At 45.1% G+C, this 25,733-nt stretch overlaps 1 protein-coding gene across 1 annotated transcript in view; it reads left to right on the top strand.

Moving 5' to 3' along the window:
- LOC137536675 (guanylate cyclase 2G-like) overlaps nucleotides 1–25,240 on the top strand; it is a 99,942-nt gene extending 74,702 nt beyond the window's left edge. Inside the window, exons 16-23 of the mRNA XM_068258911.1 lie at nucleotides 245–422; nucleotides 4,820–4,960; nucleotides 18,539–18,731; nucleotides 21,648–21,822; nucleotides 22,907–23,005; nucleotides 23,448–23,539; nucleotides 24,580–24,687; nucleotides 25,027–25,240. Coding sequence (XP_068115012.1) covers nucleotides 245–422; nucleotides 4,820–4,960; nucleotides 18,539–18,731; nucleotides 21,648–21,822; nucleotides 22,907–23,005; nucleotides 23,448–23,539; nucleotides 24,580–24,687; nucleotides 25,027–25,050 — 1,010 coding nt within the window. The 3' untranslated portion in view covers nucleotides 25,051–25,240. The remainder of the gene's footprint in view (nucleotides 1–244; nucleotides 423–4,819; nucleotides 4,961–18,538; nucleotides 18,732–21,647; nucleotides 21,823–22,906; nucleotides 23,006–23,447; nucleotides 23,540–24,579; nucleotides 24,688–25,026) is intronic.
- The last annotated feature ends 493 nt before the right edge of the window (nucleotides 25,241–25,733 follow it).

The raw sequence follows: 25,733 nt of genomic DNA, 5'->3' as shown, positions 1-25,733 counted from the left end.
AGGCCAAGTGGGGACAGTCCTTCCCCACAAGCTCTTCCAAGTATATCTATGTTACCTATAAGCCATATCACTGTGAATTAACAATACTGCACCAGATTAGGCTCCCGGTGTCCCTGTGTTTTATATTCACAAGCTAGGACAAACAATATACACATCTGCTAGAGATAACTTGGACTTGTGTTTGGCCAGCTTTGAAAACTGTCTTCAAGAAGCCCAAATGCTGAATAAATATTGTACTTTGCAGAAATCATCCAAAGAATTAAGGACCCCAATGCTGTTATTCCAATGAGACCTTCCCTATCGGCGGAAAAGTGTAACGAGCGCATTATCATTATGCTGAAGATGTGCTGGGATGAGAATCCAGACAGACGCCCATCCTTCACTTCTATAAAGAGGAGCCTGCGCGGGGCCAGCCCTGAAGGGTAAGACATGCCTCTAAGTATCATGTGACCAATTGGCAGACAGTATTTTTACATGACCTGACAAATGATTCATTATTCTCTGTCATTCCACTGGAGATTCTTCTTGCTTCTGACATGGGTTACATAGACTAAAAACCTGCACTACTATGATGTACTTAAAACTACCTAATAACGGCCCTGAAGTATTTGAACGTTGAACAGAGGCGCCAGCAGGATAAAAATTGCTAAAAACTTTAAAAGTGCTTGGAGGAAGTGGTGGTAGAGTTGAGCTGAAATTTTCGTAATTTCGCATTACTATAATTACGCATGCGAAATTTGCGATTACGATGCGAAATTAGCGTAGCGAAATTGCCATCAAAATCGTAATTGAAAATACCGTAAGCGTAATTTTCAACGCGAAATTTCGCGTTTCGTATCATGCCGTAATTTCGCATTAAACGCTACCGTAATTTCGCGTTAAACCGTAACGCTCCGTATAATATAAAAAAGCCGCCGACTTTAAGGGTTAATAGCAAAGCCCCCTTAAGTGCTAAGAGCCTCAAATTTGGAGAATATATTGAGGAGATCAGGAGGAATAAGAGGAAAAAATTTTTTTTCAAAAAGACCTTATAGTTTTTGAGAAAATCGATGTTAAAGTTTCAAAGGAAAAATGTAAACATTTAAAAACCCGCCGACTTTAACGGTTAATAGCAAAGCCTGCTTAAAGTTTAGGAACACCAAATTCCCAGGGTATATTAAGGGGATCAGTGGGAATAAGAGGAAAAAAATTTTTTTCAAAAAGACCTTATAGTTTTTGAGAAAATCGATTTTTAAGTTTCAAGGGCGAAAATGTCTTTTAAATGTGGAAAATGTCAGTTTTTTTTGCACAGGTAACAATAGTGTATTATTTTCATAGATTCCCCCAAGTGGGAAGAGTTTTACTTACTTCGTTCTGAGTGTGGGAAATATAAAAAAAAACGACGTGGGGTCCCCCCTCCCAGACCTCTTTAACCCCTTGTCCCCCATGCAGGCTGGGATAGCCAGAATGCGGAGCACCGGCCGCGTGGGGCTCCGCACCCTGACTATACCAGCCCGCATGGTCCATGGATTGGGGGGTCTCGGAAGGGGAGGGGCAGCCAAGCTTTCCCCTCCCCCTCCGAGCCCTTGTCCAATCCAAGGACAAGGGGCTCTTCTCCACCTCCGATGGGCGGTGGAGGTGGAGGCCGCGATTTCCTGGGGGGGAGGTTCATGGTGGAATCTGGGAGTCCCCTTTAAAAAGGGGTCCCCCAGATGCCCACCCCCCCTCCCAGGAGAAATGAGTATAGAGGTACTTGTACCCCATACCCATTTCCTTTAAGAGTTAAAGTAAATAAACACACAGACACTTAGAAAAAGTATTTTAATTGAACAAAAAACATAACCACGAAAAAAGTCCTTTAATATTCTTAATTAACCATTAATACTTACCTGTCCCTTTAAATAAATGATCCCTCGCAATATCCTCGGAAATGTTCTATCAGTTACAATGTAACAAAGTTATTACAATGTATCAACTTTGTTACATTGTAACTACGCCGCACCCGATGCCACTCGCCGCTCAGCCGCTGCATACGCGTCCGTGCAGGACGCTAAGTCCCCGCAGCTCCCGCTGTCCACCCCGCCCACATCTGTCACCCACATGTCACCCACATGTGGGTGACATGTGGGTGACATGTGGGAGAGGCGGGGAGGGCAGCGGAGCCGGCGGGGACTTAGCGTCCTGCACGGACCCGACAGAGCTCTGAGCTATAGCTCAGAGCTCTCTAAAGCATCTTTGTATTTGGGCTCCAAAGAGCCCCATTGGTCCTTAGCAGACCAATGGGGTTCCTTCAAATCAGAAGGAACCCCATTGGTCTGCTAAGGACCAATGGGGCTCCTTGGAGCCCAAATACAAAGATGCTTAGAGAGCTCTGAGCTATAGCTCAGAGCTCTGTCGGGTCCTGCAGCGCAGACGCGGTGGCGGCGGCGGCGGTGAGTGACGTCGGGTGCGGCGTAGTTACAATGTAACAAAGTTGATACATTGTAATAACTTTGTTACATTGTAACTGATAGAACATTTCCTCCTGATCTCCTTAATATATTCTCCAAATTTGAGGCTCTTAACATTTAAGGGGGCTTTGCTATTAACCCTTAAAGTCGGCGGCTTTTTTATATTATACGGAGCGTTACTGTTTAACGCGAAATTACGGTAGCGTTTAATGCGAAATTACGGCATGATACGACTGTAATGCGAAAATTACGCGAAAATTACGCTTACGCGAAATTTCGCGAAATCCTTCTTCATTACGATTATGTACTTACGGCCATAATCATAATTACACTAATTACGCGAAATTTCGCAAAATCGTAATTAGGTCATTACGCTCATCTCTAAGTGGTGGGCTTGCCTCCCAAAAGCAGACAAGACGTCCTGTTTTTTATATAAGTTAACGCATTTATTATACGGTACCCCAGACAGATAAAGGCCCTGAAGACCTGTCTTCCTTGATACAAAAGAAAGGATTGTGGGTAGTTGGACCATTTTTAAAAATGGCCATACACTACACAATATTTAGCCCAATGCAAAATTCAAGTGTTGAATTGGGCAAAAATTTTGTTTACCACCAGAGAACATTGAGGCAGCAAACAGCCTCACGATCAACCCGCCCATCGACATTCAGGGATCGGGGATGGCAGTTCTTTGACATCATGCGCAATATCAATCCTAATGTCAATTGAAGTACAGTCGCAATTCAAGGCACCACAGTTGAGTAGTGTATGAGTAGCTTAAGATTAAGATATGGGGTGCAGATATGGGAAAACATAGCATATTGTATGCCTCTGAAATATTGAAGGCTTGTATACAGTGCCACAAGTTAGACACAGTTAACTACAGACGCATCAGAACTGCGGCATGAAATAGTGTGACCCTGATATTAAAGCAATCCATTCATATATTAATAGTTATGCTAAATTTTAGAAATCAGGAGTAAAAATATAAAGGACAAGGGGTGTGAGTACAGCAACAGTAGCCAATCCGCAAACTGGAAAAAGACATGAGGTTGTGGTCAGGGGCGTTGCTAGGATCCTAAGAGATCCGGGGCACTTTTGGGCACTCCAATCGGAAAATGGGTGTGGCCATGTACCAGAATGTGGGTGTGGTCATGGGTGGAGCAAAATTAGCATGAACTTAACAGCACTCTAAGTAGGCCTGCCCAGCAAAATGTTGGATAAAGTCCCCTCTCCATTAATAAAAAAAAATGCAGCATATCACATAAATAGGCAGTGTCACTTAAACATAACTAGGTAGAGTTACCTGGCTTCTGTGCTAACTGGTCTGGCTTTCTGCTGGGTGGGCTGGCTTGCCACCAGGTTATCTGGAACTTCCCCCATAGCATTCCCTGACCTTCTAGTGCACCCTCTCCCATGCTCCCACGGGCCTCCCAATGGGGCACCACAACTCCCAGCATACCCCCATAGAAGAACCACATCTACCTGCATGCCCCCATAAAGGCATCCCAGCATAGCACCACAGCATCCAGCATACTCACATAGAGGCATCACAGCATCCAGCATAACCCGAATCGATGCGCCACAGCTCCCAGCATGACTGCCATTGAGGCACCACAGCTGACTCTGTCTGGGGGACATCCAGGACACCTCACAATAGATCCAGGGACACGTGCCACTGATCTTTGGGCTAGCAACGTCCCTGGTTGTGGTATCTAGTGGTTCTGGATGACTGAACTTCAGACAGCTGCTAGTAGAAGGTAATCGTTTAAGGACAATCCAAGCTCCAGACACCACCCTCTGATGAAACAATGAGTTGCATGTGAGTCCCAACAAAGAGCCTCTTGCTTGGGATTAGAAGAAATTCAGCGCATCTCTGTAGGTATACCAATCTGCGGCGGCCTGGTGATTCGCTGATCTACCTTCTTTTGTAACCCTTGGAACTCTCCCAGTAGTCTCCAATGATGGCAATACATACCAACGAATGGAAATAGCTGTTGTTGTATTCACCTGATTTGGTACACACCGCCACCTTCTACTTGCCTCAAACTCCTGGAGGCTTTGGGGGTTCCATTAAACTTTTGCTGGGGGAGGACAAAATGATTTGATGCACGATGTAGACACATTGCTGGTTTAATGGCTTTGTATTGTGCCATGGGTCTGAAAAATACTTTAGTTGGTTCTCCTGCCTTTATCAATCGTGTCAGCAATGTGAACAGCAAATGGCTTCCTGGACTTTCAAAGATGGACTCATACTATTGCTCTGGCCTCTGGTACAGTTTGTGTCTAGTGATGGTTTTGTTAAAAATTTTATTTTTGTCCCAGCCCATTTCAGGTCTGTCGTAAAAGTTTCTATATCTATCTAAAAAGCTACTGGGTTCTTTCCACAGACACGTCAGCATCCTGGACAACATGGTCAATAAGCTGGAGACATACGCCAATCACCTGGAGGAGGTGGTGGAGGAGAGGACTGTGCAGCTGCTAGCTGAGAAGAAAAAGACAGACAAACTCTTGTCCTCCATGCTACCAAGGTGGGAGAATGGAATGTTCTGGTATATTTAGATTGTAGAAAGAATACCCAGGTTTATGGAAAGGCAATGCAGACCTCAGCCTAGGGTAGCAAAGTCTCACCAACACCCCTCTTTCATTACATTAAAGAGTAAGACATACCCATATACATGTAAAGTTGATGAAGCTATAGTAAGCCCGACCTGAGCTCGGGGTAGGAAAAATGAGCTGCCAGCGGAAAGCCCGAGCTCAGGTCGGGCTAGGGAATTCCTTGCTGTTTAGGAGTCCCGCTTGTGATCACTGCTGCGCAGCGGGACTCCAGCGTCTCCCCCTGGCTCTCCCCGGCTCTCCCCAAGTCTTACACTGGCCGCCGGGACCCCCATAGCCTCGCTCTTGTTCCGGGGGCCCGGCAGCCAATCAGAGCGGCGGCGTGACATCACGGGGCGGGACAACATTTTAAAGTGGCCCTGAAGAGTCGCACAGGGTAGAAGAAGGAAAAAAAAAAGCGATCTGCATGGGAGTATACACAGGTATATATATGTGTGTGTGTGTATACAGTATATATGTATATACAGTGGGTTGCAAATGTATTCGGCCCCCTTGAAGTTTTCCACATTTTGTCATAGTACTGCCACAAACATGAATCAATGTTATTGGAATTTCACGTGACAGACCAATACAAAGTGGTGTACACATGAGAAGTGGAACGAAAATCATTCATGATTCCAACATTTTTTACAAATAAATAACTGCAAAGTGGTGTGTGCATAATTTTTCGGCCCCCTTTGATCTGAGTGCAGTCAGTTGCCCATAGAAATTGCCTGATGAGTGCTAAAGACTAAATAGAGTACACCTGTGTGTAATCTAATGTCAGTACAAATACAGCTGCTCTGTGAGGGTCTCAGAGGTTGTCTAAGAGAATCTTGGGAGCAACAACACCATGAAGTCCAAAGAACACACCAGACAGGTCAGGGATCAAGTTATTGAGAAATTTAAAGCAGGCTTAGGCTACAAAAAGATTTCCAAAGCCTTGAACATCCCACAGAGCACTGTTCAAGTGATCATTCAGAAATGGAAGAGTATGGCACAACTGTAAACCTACCAAGACAAGGCCATCCACCTAAACTCACAGGCCGAACAAGGAGAGCGCTGATCAGAAATGCAGTCAAGAGGCCCATGGTGACTGAACGAGCTGCAGAGATCTACAGCTCAGGTGGGAGACTCTGTCCATAGGACAACTATTAGTCATGCACTGTACAAAGTTGGCCTTTATGGAAGAGTGGCAAGAAGAAAGGCATTGTTAACAGAAAGCATAGGAAGTCCCGTTTGCAGTTTGCCACAAGCCATGTGGGGGACACAGCAAACATGTGGAAGAAGGTGCTCTGGTCAGATGAGACCTAAATGGAACTTTTTGGCCAAAATGTAAAACGCTATGTGTGGCGGAAAACTAACACTGCACATCATTCTGAACACACCATCCCCACTGTCAAATATGGTGGTGGCAGCCAGGGCCGAGCCTGGGCGGGTGCTGCGGGTGCAAGGCACCCAGGCGCCTGCCTCTGAGAGGCGCCGCCCGGCCGCCGCTCTCCCCCTGTGGCCGAAGCTTGCTCGCTCCCTCTAGCCGCCGGCGCCGCCGCGTCAGACCTCAATCAGGCGGGCGGGCGCTAGGACCTAGCACGCCGCACTGATATGCGGAAGTGACATCACTTCCGCATATAGAGCGGGTGCGTCCAGCGCCCTCTCACTGGTCGGGTCGCCCGCTGATTGAGGTCTGAAGCTGCGGAAAGGTGAGGGGGGAGCGGCGGCGGTGGCTAGAGGGAGCGGAGCGGAGCGCAGCGCTCCTGTCACTAACTACCTAAACGGGGACCCTATACCCCCTGGCTACCTAGACTGGGCACATATACCTCCCTGGCTACCTAGACTGGGCACATGGCTACCTAGACTGGGCACATATACCCCCCTTGCTACCTAGACTGGGCACATGGCTACCTAGACTGGGCACATATACCCCCCTGGCTACCTAGACTGGGCACATATACCCCCCTGGCTACCTAGACTGGGCACATGGCTACCTAGACTGGGCACATATACCCCCCTGGTTACCTAGACTGGGCACATGGCTACCTAGACTGGGCACATATACCCCCCTGGCTACCTAGACTGGGCACATATACCTCCCTGGCTACCTAGACTGGGCACATGGCTACCTACACTGGGCGCATATACCCCCCTGGCTACCTAGACTGGGCACATATACCCCCCTGGCTACCTAGACTGGGCACATATACCCCCCTGGCTACCTAGACTGGGCACCTATACCCCCTGGCTACCTAGACTGGGCACCTATACCCCCTGGCTACCTAGACTGGGCACATATACCCCCTGGCTACCTAGACTGGGCACATATACCCCCTGGCTACCTAGACTGGGCACATATACCCCCTGGCTACATATGCTGGGCACATATACCCCCTGGCTACATATGCTGGGCACATATACCCCCTGGCTACCTAGACTGGGCACATATACCCCCTGGCTACCTAGACTGGGCACATATACCCCCTGGCTACATATGCTGGGCACATATACCCCCTGGCTACATATGCTGGGCACATATACCCCCTGGCTACATATGCTGGGCACATATACCCCCTGGCTACATATGCTGGGCACATATACCCCCTGGCTACATATGCTGGGCACATATACCCCCTGGTTACATATGCTGGGCACATATACCCCCTGGCTACGTATGCTGGGCACATATACCCCCTGGTTACATATGCTGGGCACATATACCCCCTGGCTACATATGCTGGGCACATATACCCCCTGGCTACATATGCTGGGCACATATACCCCCTGGCTACATATGCTGGGCACATATACCCCCTGGCTACATATGATGGGCACATATACCCCCTGGCTACATATTCTGGGCACATATACCCCCTGGCTACATATGCTAGGCACATATACCCCCTGGTTACATATGCTGGGCACATATACCCCCTGGCTACATATGCTGGGCACATATACCCCCTGGCTACATATGCTGGGCACATATGCCCCCTGGCTACATATTCTGGGCACATATACCCCCTGGCTACATATGCTGGGCACATATACCCCCTGGCTACATATGCTGGGCACATATACCCCCTGGCTACATATGCTGGGCACATATACCCCCTGGCTACATATGCTGGGCACATATACCCCCTGGCTACATATGCTGGGCACATATACCCCTGCCTTCATATGCTGGGACATATACCCCTGCCTACATATACTGGGGACATATACCCCTGCCTACATATACTGGGGACATATACCCCTGCCTACATATACTGGGGACATATACCCCTGCCTACATATACTGGGGACATATATCCCTGGCTATATATTCTGGGGACACTGGCTGTTTGTCATTATGTGCATTTACTGGTGAAAATCTGTCTCGGTACTTATCTGTTAGCCGGGCGCATCCTCTAGGTGGCGACAAAACTCCACCAGAGTTACATCTTTCCCTACTATCCATGTCGGCCTGGAGGGGGAATAGTAATTAGCGCCACCTGCCGGATGCGCCCGGCTAACGGATAAGTACCTCTGTCTCTTATTATGTGCATTTGCTGGTGAAAAGCTGTCTCTTCTGTGCATTTGCTGGTGAAAAGCTGTCTCTTCTGTGCATTTGCTGGTGAAAAGCTGTATCTTCTGTGCATTTGCTGGTGAAAAGTTGTGTCTTCTGTGCATTTGCTGGTGAAAAGCTGTCTCTTCTGTGCATTTGCTGGTGAAAATCTGTCTCTTCTGTGCATTTGCTGGTGAAAAGCTGTCTCTTCTGTGCATTTGCTGGTGAAAAGCTGTCTCTTCTGTGCATTTGCTGGTGAAAAGCTGTCTCTTCTGTGCATTTGCTGGTGAAAAGCGGTCTCTTGTTATGTGCACTTACTGGTGAAAAGCGGTCTCTTGTTATGTGCATTTACTGGTGAAAAGCGGTCTCTTGTTATGTGCATTTACATGGGGAAAAGCGGTCTCTTGTTATGTGCATTTACATGGGGAAAAGCGGTCTCTTGTTATGTGCATTTACATGGGGAAAAGCGGTCTCTTGTTATGTGCATTTACATGGGGAAAAGCGGTCTCTTGTTATGTGCATTTACATGGGGAAAAGCGGTCTCTTGTTATGTGCATTTACATGGGGAAAAGCGGTCTCTTATGTGCATTTACTGGTGAAAAGCGGTCTCTTGTTATGTGCATTTACATGGGGAAAAGCTGTCTCTTATGTGCATTTAGTGGGGGAATTTTGTCAGTAAAAATAATCTTTTGTCAGTAAATTTTTAGGTATTTGTCAGTAAAAATAACGTGAAAGGGTGGCAACACTGGCAGGCTGCGTGGCACAACGGGAAAGATACAGGCAGCCAACCTTGGGCTTGGCAGGGGGGAGGAGCCGACGTCAGCAAGCGAGAGTAGGGTGGCCGCAGGCAGCCATAAATACGCAGTGTGTGACTGCGTCACACTCGCAGAGCCTCTCAGCCTGAGTCAGTCCAGAGACTAGCAGACTCGCAGGAAGCCAAAGCCAGCCAGGAGCAAGCCCATGGAAGAGGGGTAGGAATGGGGTATCACATGCATGTGTAAAGAGGTGGAAGGTGTGGGTGTGATTAGGCAGGACATGGGTGTGGTTATGTGGTTGGGCGCGGTTAATTTAACCACTCCCATAGGCGCCAGAGGAAATCTTGCACCCAGGTGCCAGGCACCCCAGGCTCACCCCTGGTGGCAGCATCATGCTCGGGGGGTGCATCTCTTCAGCAGGGACAGGGAAGCTGGTCAGAGTTTATGGGAAGATGGATGGAGCCAAATACAGGGCAAACTTGGAAGAAAACCTCTTGGAGACTGCAAAAGACTTGAGACTGGGGCGCAGGTTCACCTTCCAGCAGGACAACGACCCTAAACATAAAGCCAGGTAAATTTAATAAAAATTATCTATTAAAAAAAAACATAAAGCCAGGGCAACAATGGAATGGTTTAAAACAAAACATATCTATGTGTTAGAATGGCCCAGTCAAAGTCCAGATCTAAATCCAACCGAGAATCTGTGGCAAGATCTGAAAACCGCTGTTCACAAACGCTGTCCATCTAATCTGATTGAGCTGGAGCTGTTTTGCAAAGAAGAATGGGCAAGGATTTCAGTCTCTAGATGTGCAAAGCTGGTAGAGACATACCCTAAAAGACTGGCAGCTGTAATTGCAGCAAAAGGTGGTTCTACAAAGTATTGACTCAGGGGACCGAATAATTACACACATCCCACTTTGCAGTTATTGATTTGTAAAAAATATTTGGAATGATGTACGATTTTCGATCCACTTCTCACATGTACACCACTTTGTATTGGTCTTTCTCGTGGAATTCCAATAACATTGATGCATGTTTGTGGCAAACTTTTGCAACCCACTGTGTGTGTATATATATATATATATATATATATATATATATATATATATATATATATATATATACCTGCATATGTAGTGTTTATTAGTGTATATATGTATATCTGCATATGTAGTGTTTATTAGTGTATATATGTATATCTGCATATGTAGTGTTTATTAGTGTATATATGTATATCTGCATATGTAGTGTTTATTAGTGTATATATGTATATCTGCATATGTAGTGTTTATTAGTGTATATATGTATATCTGCATATGTAGTGTTTATTAGTGTATATATGTATATCTGCATATGTAGTGTTTATTAGTGTATATATGTATATCTGCATATGTAGTGTTTATTAGTGTATATATATGTATATCTGCATATGTAGTGTTTATTAGTGTATATATATATATATCTGCATATGTAGTGTTTATAAGTGTATATATATACACACACACACACACACACACACACACACACACACACACACACACACACACACACACACACACACACACACACACACACACACACACACACACGTACGTATATAAAGTACAGACCAGAAGTTTGAACACACCTTCTCATTCAAAGAGTTTTCTTTATTTTCATGACTATGATCATTGTAGATTCACACTGAAGGCATCCAAACTATGAATTAACACATGTGGAAGTATAGTACATAACCAAAAAGTGTGAAACAACTGAAAATATGTCATATTCTAGGTTTGTCAAAGTAGCCACCTTTTGCTTTGATTACTGCTTTGCGCACTCTTGGCATTCTCTTGGTGAGCGTCAAGAGGTAGTCTAAGTCACCTGAAATGGTTTTCACTTCACAGGTGTGCCCTGTCAGGTTTAATAAGTGGGCCCTTTACTTCCAGGGTCACTGAGACAGAAAACATCTTAGTACAGAGAACACATATATATATATATATATATATATATATATATATATATATATATCTACCTAAACCCGTTTAAAAACGTGCTCTAGGTAGTGAAATTACCGCGCCACCGGGCCAGTCTGCCCGCCGCGCATGCGCACATGGCCGCCCTGTTCCCTGGCCCGACCTCCCGTCCCAACGGCTGTCTGTACTGCGCACATGAACAGTACAAGAAAAAACACAGACGGACAGGGAAAGTGGATGACGCAGGGACGGTTAGGTTTTATTGTATAGGATATATATTTCCTAATGCCTCCATGGCAGCACCTATGGGTAGTTGCCCCGCCCACTAACCCCTACGGATAGGTAACTAGATAAATTTGAGTCACACCCCCTTACACCTGTCTTTTGTTTTTCGTCCTCACCTCAGACAGGAAACTCATCAGTGCATCTTACCGGCCACACGTGGTTATTAACATCAGGTTCAGTCTCTCCTGATGCACCCCGTGACTACTAAATGTAGTCCTGTGGTAGCCCCACTTCTGCTGATCTTTGGGGGCTGGAATGCTGCGGGGCTGTCAGGTAAGTGATTAAATATCACTTTATGCAGCAGACCTTATATCTATGTCTTTGGCGCTAAATGCGGCTTACGTGCGGATCCTGCAACCTGCGTCCTTACCTGTCAGGTTGGCAGCGTGGGTTCGCTCAGTCTGCCTGCGGGAGTCTGGAGAATCTCTAGCGCGGGTCGCGCGCTCGCTGAGAGGGGACGCGACCGCCGATGCGAGGTCGGCGCGTCGTCACTTCCGGGTTGCGTTCCAGCAACCGGAAGTGGTCATGTCTGGCTCTGGCTCGCCCATTCAGGGGCGGGCGGCTATTTTAGATGGTGCGGCGGCGGCAGTCAGCGTCCAGAGCAAGGATCCTCTCTGCTGGTGGGTTCTGGGCGCTGGCCGGCTGCGTGCTCCGTTCTTCGCCTATCTTTCTTCCGCCCCCATTGCAGCGGTGAGTGGTATGATGCCAGACATGGGGGGTATAGGGGTCTGAGTACTACGCACGCGTACTTACCCTCTCTTCCCTTCTCAGGCGCTGCATTATTACCCATATTGGAATATGGACCAGGATCTAGAAGCACATACAGATCAGCTTCAAACTGTAAGGTATGAGATGCACTAGGTAAGTATTTAGCTTTATTCTATAATAAAAGAGAGCGAAGACTAAAAGAGACATTCCCTTGTCCCCTGACAGCCCCAGAAGACTTGCAGAACTTCAGACAACTGAACAGCAGGAGCAGGGGGACCAGCATGACCAAGCAGACAGACAAGATTACAGATATTACACAGATTATAGAGATCACAGGGATCCACAAAGATATTACCAGGAAAGATCACGATCACCTAGGAGGGACTATTACTATAGATCCAATTATCGTTCAAGGAGCAGATCTCCTAAGGAATACTACAGGGAGCATCGCCCCCACAGGCACTCATCTAGGCATTGTCGAGCTTGTGGAAGGAGAGCATTGCCAGATAAGCTTGTATGCCAGACATGTTTTAGCCAAATGTCTACGGAACAACAGCAGCCCGTGGAAGTAACGGAACTCATTAAGAAAGCAGTACAAGAATCTATGGCGGAATATGTGGCCAGTGCCCCACGACTATCACAGGAGGGAATGTTACCTTCCACATCAGAGGAGGACATTTCGCTCGCGGAAGAAACCGGAGGAGGTTTCGATTTCACCTTAGTGGAACCATATATTACAGCGGTCAAGCAAGCAATTGAATGGTAAGATATCGACGAAGAGTCTCAGAAAGACACCAGACAGAAAATAACTTACTTTAAACATCTAAAGAAATCAACATCAACATCATCATCACCATCCCCTTTATGGATGAGATCGCGGAGATTATCCAGGAGGAGTGGAGTAAATTAGAGAAGAAAACTAGCTTCAATAACAAGTTTGCGAAACTCTATCCACTCCCGGTAGAAAAATGCACCAGCTTTGATAACACGCCTGCAGTGGATGCGGCGGTGATGAGACTAGCGAAGCACGTCACACTACCGATTGAAGATGCTATTTCCTTTAGGGAACCCCTAGAAAGGAAGATTGATGGTGACCTGAAGAAAGTTTATTCAGTGATCGGAGGCGCAATGAGACCTGCAGTAGCATTAACATCGGTAAGCCGTGCAATCAAGGTATGGGCTGATAACCTGGAATCAGCTATCGCAACGGATACAGACAAGGAGTCACTCATCAGATCTCTACAGGAGTTCAAACTGACATCGGACTTTGTAGGGGAGGCCTCGGTGGACATTATCCGCTCCCTAGCCAGAGCATTGCTTCACTCTGTCACCGCCAGAAGAGCACTGTGGCTTAGGTCATGGAATGCAGATCCCACATCAAAACACAACTGGTGTAAGATACCCTTTGACGGTAAGAGTCTGTTTGGGGAGAAACTAGACTCGGCAATATCTCGTGTCACAGGAGGAAAATCTGGGTTAATCCCCCAGGATCGGAAACAGAAGAAAACATTCAGCCAGCAAAGTCGGCCCCAACAAAATAGATTCAGAAACGCAAAGGCGTACAGACCAGGTAAAGATTACCGTCGTAACTGGCAGGGTGGTCAGACAAACTTACAAAGGATGAATAGACAGAAGGCCGCCCCTACGACCTCAGATTCATCTAAGGGCTTTTGATGGTGCGCCCGCCCGACTGGATCCAGTAGGAGGAAGGCTACAGGCGTTTGGGTCCACTTGGGCGAAGCACATTCACAATCCATGGATTATAGAGACAATAACCAAAGGTCACCGTTGGAGCTTCAAAGAACATCCCCCACACGACCTTTTTGTACCAACAAGAGTTCCACACTCTTGGGAAACACGAAGTATGTTGAACCAGTATATACAAGACTTAATCACGAAACAGGCAGTAGTTTCAGTCCCTTACGCACAGAGAGGCAAGGGGCTGTATTCGCCACTCTTTTTTGTAACGAAGAAGACGGGAGAACTCAGACCAGTGCAGGATCTAAGGACCTTGAACAAACATATAAATACCCATCATTTCAAGATGGAGTCACTACAATAAATACTCCTATCTGTAAGGCAAGGGGACTGGATGCTATCAGCAGACCTCGAAGATGCCTATTTACATGTCCCCATCCATCCCAAGTTCCAACAGTATCTAAGGTTCGCGGTAGGGGAGAGGCATCTACAGTTCACATGCCTCCCCTTCGGAATCAATACTGCACCCAGAACATTCACCAAGATCTTAGTACAAGTGATAGCTCTTCTTCGTCTCAGAGGTCTACGTCTACATCACTACCTAGACGATATAATCCTACTAGCCCAGGACAAACAGATAATCCTGTCCCAAAGAGACGTGATGATAGACACACTGCAACAGTTCGGCTGGCGAATAAGCTGGAAGAAAAGCTGCCTCGAGCCAGTGCAGGACATGATTTTCTTGGGCGCAAGACTACAGACTGCTCTGAATCTGGTCTCCCTCCCCCAGGAGAAAAAAGATACTGTGATAAACAGGATCAGAGAGGTCAACCATCTCAAGTCTCTCCAGGCAAGACGATGCCTCAGTTTACTGGGGACGCTAACAGCGACAATACCAATGGTTCGCTGGGCGCAGTGGCACTGCAGGATGCTTCAGTGGGGATTCTTATCCCAATGGGATGGAATGAGTATGCATCAGTGGATATATATTTCCCCACAGATGTCCAACAGCCTGCAGTGGTGGACAGTGAGAGAACACTTGTCAAAACCGCATGACATAGAACGGAGAATACCACTAGTAGTCACCACGGATGCCAGCAGCAGAGGCTGGGGAGCCCATTTCCAGGAACAGACGGCCCAGGGAACCTGGAACCACTCGACATCAGCCCTACCTGCCAACATCCTGGAGCTAAGGGCGGCCTATCAGGCACTACTGTACTTCCTGCCATGGCTGAAACATCAATCAGTGTTACTAAAGATGGACAACAGGACTGCAGTAGCATACGTAAACAAACAAGGGGGAACAAGGAGTCGGAAGCTCTTGCAGGAGACGGAGCAGATCATAATACTGGCGGAAGCGAACCTACACGACCTGAGGGCAGCCTATATTCCGGGGGTGGAGAATGTGAAGGCAGACTATCTAAGCCGGAGCGCTGTCTCCAACAACGAATGGTCTCTCCATCAGGACATATTTCAGGCGATCTGCAGGAAATGGGGCACTCCGGAGGTGGACCTGATGGCCACCTCCAAGAATACCAAATGCAAGAGATTCTACTCACACAAATGGGACCCGAAAGCAGAGGCTGTGGATGCGATTACAACACCATGGGAATTCCAACTGGGATATGTGTTCCCACCTACACCAATGATCAGCAAAATACTCAGGAGGCTAACCCAGGAGTCGGTAACTCTAATAGCCATAATTCCACTATGGTCTCACAGGCCGTGGTTCCCCCTACTATGGAGTCTGAAACTGGAGACACCCTGGGAAATTCCTGTGACGTCACATATGCTCAACCAGGGACCGATCCTACACCAAAATCCGCACAAACTGAATTTGATGGCATGGCGGTTGAGGGGGAAAAACTAAAAGAGGCTGGCTGCTCGGAAAAGGTGATCGAGACCCTACTCAAGGCTAGGAAGGCTACAACAAACAAAACTTACCACAACATCTGGCGCAAATTTCTACAGTTTGCGGAACAAAACAATTTCCAGGCGGCACAACCCATGCCGAGCCAAATATTAGAGTTTCTACAAACGGGCTTAGACAAACAGCTAAGTTACTCAGCATTAAAGGTACAGGTCACGGCACTTTCAGCGTTAACAGGAACCAGATGGGCATTGAACCCCTTAGTAGCACAGTTCCTTAAGGGAGTCATGAAGATTAGGCCACCAAAGAAAAATTTATTTCCGAAATGGGATCTCCCTACAGTGTTAGACTACCTCTCAGGACCACCCTTTGAGCCGCTGGAACTATGCACAATATGGAACTTAACTATGAAAGCGGTATTCCTCACGGCAATAGCCAGGAGAGTATCGGAACTACAGGCGATAGGAACAACCGAACCATTTCTGACTTTCTTTCCTGATAGAGTGGTCATAAGACCAATGCAACACTTCGTGCCGAAAGTCGTATCAGTATACCACTTTAATCAGGACTGGACTTTGCCTACGTTCCAGGAGGGAACCGGAGAGGAGCCACATAAACTGGACGTCGGAAGAGCGCTAAAACAATACCTACAATCTACCCAAACATTTAGAAAATCGGAAAGACTCTTTATAGTGCCAACTGGCTACAGAAAGGGAGAGCCAGCCTCTTCACGTACAATAGCTAGCTGGATAGTAAAAACAATCCAATCATCTTATAAGGCCAATAACCAAGGGCCCCTAGAGCAAGTTGGGGCACACTCGACGAGATCGGTCGCAGCCTCATGGGCTGCCTATGCCAAAGTGTCGGCAGATAAAATCTGCCAAGCAGCCAATTGGCGGACTATACACACATTTATGCATCACTATAAAGTAGATAAGGCAGTTAATTCTACGGTACAGTTTGGTAGATCAGTGCTATCTGTAGCATCAACCTAATACTTGTTCTGTATATGCCTGATTTGAGCTGTATGGGGAAAATTGTCTCATTAAAGTTCAATTTATTTTTTCTGCACCAGCAAAATTCCCTCCCTTGTATTATTTACAGTACTCTCTAGCTAGATCCCATAGGTGCTGCCATGGAGGCATTAGGAAAACGGTAAATTGTATACTTACCTACCGGTAATTTTCCTTTCCTGATGCATCCATGGCAGCAGGGGAGACCCACCCCTTTGCTCGGTGAGGTTGAAAAAGGAGTAGACAGGTGTAAGGGGGTGTGACTCAAATTTATCTAGTTACCTGTCCGTAGGGGTTAGTGGGCGGGGCAACTACCCATAGGTGCTGCCATGGATGCATCAGGAAAGGAAAATTACCGGTAGGTAAGTATACAATTTTCCGTTATATTTCAGGGGAATTTGCAAATCTACATTTTTGATTACCTTGATTGTATTTTTTGTTTTCTGCACACTAACATTTTCCACAGCAGTTTGCAGAGTCTATAGTCTTGTCAGAGGAGCCCACAATCTATTCCCTACTATTGTCATTGGTCCATCATACTCTAACGCCATTTATCTTATTTGTATGTTTTTGGGATGTGGGAGGAGACTGCGGCACCCGTTAGAACCCCATGCATGGTGTGGTCTCAACCTCTGCATCCCCTATTGCTATGTCACAGAGCACAGGGAGTAATGATAAACCTTCCTTTAGTTTGCTTACATGCAGCATGAAAAAAACAGTTATTTCACAGAGACTGAGGTAAGAAAATGTCCAGGTTTGCTGTAAAAAAATTAATTAGATCATGCAGAAAAGAGCAACAAGCTCCTATTCTGTGCAGCTAATTGCCCATGCAGAAGGACAGGATGTTTTGAAATAACAAAAAAGTCTAATAGAACACTAAAAATATTTATAGCTAGTGAAACTTCACTTTAACTAAGCCCAGGTTCTTACTCATTTTTCTAATTTTATTAATGTATTTTTAAAAGTGCGTCCTCATAATTTACCACTAGATGTCACTATTGTTATTTGCTGTACAGCACTGTAGCGTCAGTACCCAGAATAACGACTTCCATGCCTAGCAGAAAAGAATGAGCTAAAACAGGGGTCCCCAAATGTTTTGGATCGAGGGCCGGGTCAACATACTTCAGACTGCTGGGGGGCCGGAGTATACATAAAATGATGTAGAAGTCTTTGCGGGCCAGACAGTGAAGCATACCCAGGTGACAACCTGCAGTCCAATTGGACAGCAGTGTCACCTGATGTGTAATTTGATTGGAAACCAGCGAATTACTGCTTTCTGGCTTCCATGTGTATGGGCGTTGCCAGTACTGCTATTCTATATGCGGACAACCAATATTTAAAGATGTAGCTGACCGCATCTATAAGTAATACATTTTGTATGTGGGGGGCCGGTAAAAAAGCCTCAGGGGGCCACATTCGCCCCGCGGGCCTTAGTTTGAGGACCACTGATCTAAAAGCACTCATACCCTTTGTATATCTTTATGATATTGATATGTATTGTAGTACAGTAGTATGTTGTAACTTCCTGCACTGTAGTGCTGTGGACTATGCAAGCAAGTTATGATAATAATTAGAGGTGGTCATTCAAATGCTAATAAGTTTGGCTTGCATGCAACTTTCTGATTATGACTAACCCCGTTCCAAGCCCAAATAATATGGTGTGATCTCTTATAACTTTTTTCTGATCAGTTTTATTGCGGAGCAGCTGATGGCTGGTAAATCTGTGGAGCCGGAAAGTTTCAGCTCGGTCACCATCTTCTTCTCGGACATTGTGGGGTTCACGACGCTTTGCTCTGCCTGCACCCCGCTCCAGGTGGTCGATCTTCTAAATGACCTTTACAGCCTCTTCGATGACATCATCAAAGCTTATGATGTATATAAGGTTGATGCAATTGATATATTCAACAAAATGCTTGATACTGTAGTATATTTTTATATTGCTTTGTGGTAACGCCCAACTTTGTGGGGATCAGTTAAAGCGGACATGAACTCAGAACTTCCTCTCTGCTCTAAAAGATAAGCAACAGCATAATAACCTTTACAGAAAAACATTTCTTTGTTACAGTTTATAGAACTCCTGCAATAAATCTGCAGTGTATCTACTTCATGGTTTAATAGAAGCAGAGAAAGGGTTAGCTGCCAATTTTCTGTGCTGACACAGCTGAGAGATCAAAATACACTTGTGATTACTTAAGACGAGAGGGAATTAGACAGGTTCTTCTCTCTAAAAAAAACACAGGGTGCATTTCTCTATGTTTTCCTTGTGTCCTGTGCAAGAGTTCAGGTCCACTTTAACGTTTGCGTTGAATTTATTGTGATGAGAATGCGGCACATCACAGCGGTTTTAAAATATACATATTATTATAAAAATTATAATGAAGTTGCAGTGATGTTTTAGTACCATTTTTACTGACAATATAGGAATAAGAAGCAGCGTCTCACGCTTTTTGCTGATGATCACTGCATCCGCTATCTTTTATAGAATACTCTTAGCTGTGACAAAAAGAAAAGTTCAATAAACCTCCAGCATGAAGTTTATTTACTTAAAGAGAACCCGAGGTGGGGTTCTAACAACGAAATCCCCATACAGAGGCTGGGTCTACCTATAGAGCCCAGCCTCTGTTGCTATTCAGATTCCCCCTAAGCCCCCCCTGCGCTCTGCGAGACCCCATAAATTACAGCCGCGCTGCCGACACAGAGCGTGTCAGAGCGGGCTGTGTTTACCTCCGTAATGCCAGTCTCGCCGTTCCCCCACCTCCTGCATCGCTCCGGTCCCGCTCCGCTGATTGGAGGGAAGGGACGCGGGCGGGGACCGGTGCGATGCAGGAGGCGGGGGGAGCGACAAGACTGAATGTTTTTTCTAACTATGACTAGCACTATCTATATTTTAAGACAGGTTTATTTCTCCCCCCCACCTCTGTAACACTGTGTACACGCATACACACACACGCACTCCGATGCGTTTGTGAAAATTTATAAATGTATTTAAATGTGTCTAGAACTGTTTATCTGACAATTACACCATGTTTACATGGATATATATCTGCTGCTTTTTTACACATATGCTGTAAATCACCCCGTTTTGTTATCCCCCTCCCCTCCCCCCCCCCCCCCCCCCCCCCGGTTACCACCCCCCCTCCCCATATTGTTATTTTTTTCTACCCAAAATGCTTTTTCTTCTTTTTTTTCCCTTCCCTCCCTTTTCCTCTTTCCCTCTTTCTTTCCCTTTCCACATAATAATGGACACCTGCCCCCCCCCCCCCCCCCTCCTGGTGATTCTTTCCCTCCCATTGATCCTATGGGATTTAATCACATACAGCGAATTATTCTCACCTTAAGATGCTCATTGTTGTTTTTACATGTGCGGTATGTTCAGAAATGTACAAATGTGTTGCCTCTTACCCCCAGTTGTGTGCTCCGTCCTGTATTTGCCTGATGAAGCGGGCTTGACCTGCGAAACGCGTTGCGATCTACTTTTGGAGTATACCAATAAATATTCCCTTTGTTTGAATACACAGTTGTTGTGTCTGCTTGCGTGAGGTAAGTCCACCACTGCCTCCCACGCAACTTTTTAAAACTTTTAAATACTGTTTTTATTCTTTTGGCGCCTCTGTTCTCAAATATAAACACAAGAGAAGGTAAACACAGCCCGCACAGCGCGGCTTTGATTTATGGGGTCTTGCAGAGCGCAGGGGGGGCTTAGGGAGAATCTGACAACAGAGGCTGGGCTCTATAGGCAGACCCATCCTCTGTATGGGGATTTCGTTGTTAGAACCCCGCCTCGGGTTCTCTTTAATTTCCTCAGAGAACAGATTCATTACTTACACAAAAAGCAGTAATGTTTACAGGAAAATATCAAACTTACAGCTGTGGCACCGCCCCCTTTCCTTCTTTCCACGGCAAATCTATTACATAGTGTAATTTGACAGGAGGTTGCATCATGTGTACATGTCAAAACTCTCCATTGAAAATGGGATCAATTTTCCGATTATAACGTCCCAAAATCGTTCCCATTATCAATCGAAAGCCGATCGGATATGTAGGATGTAATTGGTGCGCTCCTGTCAATCGGAAGGGAAGTTGCATTGTGTGTACGTAACATTAATAGCCTATTTCCACTACACGCAGTTTCTGGATGCAGAAAACTGACTCCAATGAATGCCTATGGGAAATCTGCAACAGAAAAATTATGGTCAGCGGAAACGGGCCCATAGGCTTTCATTGGAGTCAGTTTTTCTGCATCCAGAATCTGCATGTAGTGGAAACAGGCCCTAAGGTGCCCACTAACAATCCAATTATGCTTTCCGATCGACCTTCCAAACTGGTAATTGTGATACGAAGGAAATATTCGGAAACCATCGCTCAGCCTCATAAATGGAAGAAAATTATAACCAATCCGATCATTTCATATAGAATTGATCAGAAAAACAGATTAACAGAACTTTAATCTGATTGGTGACCCAGGTGTTTCTTCTTGATTGGTACCATCAACAGTTTCCAATCTGATCTAATCAATCGGAAGGTCGATTGGAAGTTAAATTGTATTATTAGTAGGCTCCTTCAGTGACTACATACTTGACCTGTGCAAAATAAACAAACAATAAAACTTGTGAACAGCCATCTTGTGGTAAGCTGGAAAAATAACATGCTAACCGCTATAACTAAATAATGATTTTATTATAATAATAAAGTATAATTTAATCATGAATGATGACATAAACTACTTCAATACTTCTTTATTTACCGTAGTTCTTCAAGTAGTAAGTGCTGTAATTTAGAGTCCTGTTATGCTCCGCAGGTTGAAACGATTGGAGACGCTTATATGGTCGCCAGCGGGCTTCCACTGCGGAATGGGATTCACCACGTAGAAGAGATCGCCACCATGTCCCTCCATTTCCTCAGTGCCATACTGAGCTTCCGCATACGCCACTTACCCAAGGAGAAGCTGAAACTGCGGATCGGACTGAACACAGGTAGAAACTGCATCCACCTCTCCCCCACTAAATCATGTCTACTGAATTTTTCACATTTTTGTTTTTTTAAGTTTTGCAGATTTGGTAATCAGTTTTTCATTATTTGTTTTTTCATCAGAAAAATATTAAACACCACAAATGAAATGTCCATGTTTATTTAAAGCTCCACCTGTTGGTGTGATGTGCAAACGTCGAGAGATCAAGGATTGATTCGCTAAAGGAAATAGCGCAAGTAATCTCCTGTTACTCACGCTATTTCCACAGCGGCTTTCAATGTAATGCGCTGCACGCTACATGTGCTATTAGCCACGTAGCATGCGTATACACAGGAGTTCACGCTATGCTGTGGGTAGTGCAGCATAGTGAACGCCATTACCTTAAGCCTCTTTCCAGCAAATTCGCATCCACTTGACAAGCAGCCTATTGGGCCAATCAGAGTGCGGGGATCATGTCCTTTATAGTGATTGGACTCGAAGGGGCTCATGGTGGGAGGAGAGGAGTGCTACATTTAAAGCACACTGTGGAAATAGCTCAAGTAACCTAGACAGCAGGCTTACATCACTGTGTAAACTATTCCAAGGAGGGGGGATTCAATCACCTTTTGGTCATAGAGTTATCGGAATTAGGAAGCCTTGCGTTATTTGCATGCTTAGATAAGCTTGTTACTGTAGCAAAATAAATAAATAAATACAAAATAAAACACACACACACACCCATTCCCCCCCCTCCCCCCACCCTCACAATACCATTGGCACTGCACATACCATATCTTTAGGACACTAACTATTTTTTTTAGGCTTGGGTGGTTAAAAAATATTGTACCATGTATGGGCACCATAAGTGTGACCCTGGCCTTAGGGTTTTTATTTTGTTTTTTTTTGTTTTTGTTGGTTTGCAGGATTGTGTCAATGTACATTTTTTATTTTTTTTACCATTGAATCCATGATGTTTTGAAGCAAGAAGGTTTATTTATTTGTCAACACACTTATAATTTTTTTTTGTCACACAACTAATTAATGGGACACATTGAACTTGAGAAGGCTGGCTCCCCTTTCAGCGTTATGTAACATGTTTCTCTCTGCAGGTCCTGTGGTGGCGGGCGTGGTGGGCGTCACCATGCCTAGGTACTGTCTGTTTGGAGACGCAGTTAATACAGCATCCAGGATGGAGAGCAACAGTTTACGTAGGTAAACCTGGCGTATCCTACTGGCCTGCATCACTTATCCATCAATGTCATGTTGTTATGCTACTGCTGAAGTCAGAAGTCATCTGGGCTGTTATTGGCCAGGGAGAAGGACTATAAAATTGTGTGACTCCACCCCCTGAGTAATATTAACCCACCCACAAGCATGCATTTCAGCATGTAAATGAGAGTGAAGAAACATTTTACAAAGGGCAAACACTGACTAAATCATTTATAAAGTAAAGTAATATTTTTAAGTATATCAGTACAGATTTGCCTGTTCCAATGACATGACCTGTTCCAATGACATTTCACAGAGTTCTGCTTTAAAGTTTTGGCATAACATCACTTGAAGGTGGGGTGACTCTTTAATGATTTCCAGACAGAAGAATCAGGCTGATCTGGACTTTTTCTTATATTCTCTGTTTTTGTTTTGTGACAGCTCTGCGAATTCACATCTCTGAGAGCACAGCCGCTGCACTGACACAGATCGGGGGATACCACCTTAAGGAAAGAGGATGGGTCCAGATGAAGGTATAATCTAAGCGGATATATCTTTGAAATCCTGACACCACTTCACACTTACCCGTATATGCTATAAACCGATTGGAGAGAACAAGTAAAAATGATCGATTCAGCTGTAAACTCAGGGAATCCTTATTTTCAGGTGCCCAGAGGAACTTTAACGCAGCATTGAACTTCATCCCAATCAGTAGCTGATACCCCCTTTCCCCGATAAATCTTTACCTTTTCTCAAATAGATCATCAGGGTCTGTGTGGCTGATATTGTGGTGAAACTCCTCCCACAGTGTGATGTCATGGTCATGGTCCTGACAGTTTGCTGCCTGTGAACCATCTTGCACTGTGGGAAATAACAGCTTTTTGCAACTGTCAAGCAAGCAATATCTCCCTCTGTGCATAGAACTGTCTGTAACGAACATTCCGCACAGATCACCTGGCAGAACTAAAGATGTCCTCTCCAGTGATACATTTCAGAATGTAAATCAGGGAGAGGAAAGATGTTTCAATGGGCTAACACTGACTAAATGAACATTGTAAAAAATAAGCAATTTTATTATTTTTTATTCTCACTACAGTTCCTCTTCAAGTGATAACAATGGATGACTCATGATTTATGGTAGTTTTAATTTTGAACAAAATAAAATAAATGCAGACAGGTGACTCGAGTGAGGGGGTGGTACTGAAAGAACCAAAGTAATAAACTGGAAAGTCAGTCTACAAGCAGGAAGCCTTTTCACCTCCCCCAGCACGAGTATCTACATCCCTGTATTTACACAAATATAAACAAATACAAACACTTGGTTCTGTTTCTATTTTTAGAACTCACTAACTCTGTATCTCCATCTTGTGGCCAAAAAGTAAAACCACATCCAAATACCCTATTATACACCTTCCCATAGAAAAATGAAATCCTTTTTTATTATTTTTAAAAACCCATCGAGGTAAAATGGTTAAATTACAACATAGGTCCAGGTGTCACACTCTGGGGGTGGGGATAAGCCACTGCACTGGGGTCAACGACATCCAAAGACTAATCTTCCATATCCTCCCAGGGTAAAGGCAAACAAAGGACTTTTTGGCTCAGTGGGAAAGACGGCTTCCGAATGCATCTACCAGACTTACCTGATGACTTCAAAGAGTCCACCTATGGCTCAGCAGAGGTGAGTAGCTAATATTGCCGGAGGGAGGTACTCTTTATTTAGCTTAGGATATTTATTTGTACGTTTTGGGTGGCCACCTGTCTTGCCAGCTCCCCTCATGGTTTAATCCATTCTTGCTGTATGGATTATCTGAAGTCTACAATTAGCATTTGAAAACGGGCACACGGGCCACCTGGCAGAGATTTCTGTAAAACTTGATTTGGGCTTTATTTATTACTATAAATGTGGGCTATGTAACTTACCATATGTAGGATGTAGTCACGTCACGTCACGTAGAGTAGCAGAAGTGTATAAAAGCTTGTAAATTACCTCCATCATATACAATGTTCTTTCTTTTAGAGTGAAGAGATCACAGTGCACTGAAAAGAGGACCTGTTACTCACCGGATAAACTGTTTTCCATTGGTTCATAGACACGATGGTGTGTTGGATTCCACATTACAGCAAACACTGTTTATTGTGCTGCTGAGTTGGTGCACTGAAGCAGTGAGGATCAGCCTGGATTTCCATCTCAGGAGCCTATACACATAAAACTCTAGTGCCTTAACCAGACAACCAGGACGCACCATTTCCCTGTGAAGTGGCCTACATTGGACAGTTGTTGTTTTTTTTTTTTATTTAAATCTTTCCTGGCATTCACTCATACCTGTGCATATTTAGCTAATATTGCTGCATCACAGGGCACAGGGCGTCTCAAACTATTTTTGAGAACATTTCTCATTGGGCGAAACTTTATTTTCACGGCTAAAACAATTTTGTGAATTGCATACTGCTAGGGACATTAGGTTGTGAGCTCCTGCGAGGCCAATTAGTGACCTGAATTATTTGGTGTTACTTACACAGGAATATTAATAACACTGAAGGGGCTGCACTTAGTATAATTTGCCTTCTTTAAACAGAAGATATTTGCGATAATTCAGCTTTAAGTGAGTAACTGTGGTTTCCCATACTGCATCACTACCGAATATGCAAATGATCTCTTTATGCCCCTGAAGCCAGGCCCACATCCAGAACTGCTGCTGTGTAGTGCGCCTATAGCTTATACAT

This window comes from Hyperolius riggenbachi, chromosome 10 (genome assembly GCF_040937935.1).
Source record: "Hyperolius riggenbachi isolate aHypRig1 chromosome 10, aHypRig1.pri, whole genome shotgun sequence".
Classification (NCBI taxonomy): Eukaryota; Metazoa; Chordata; class Amphibia; order Anura; family Hyperoliidae; genus Hyperolius; species Hyperolius riggenbachi.
This window is presented reverse-complemented; position numbering and strand designations above follow the sequence as displayed.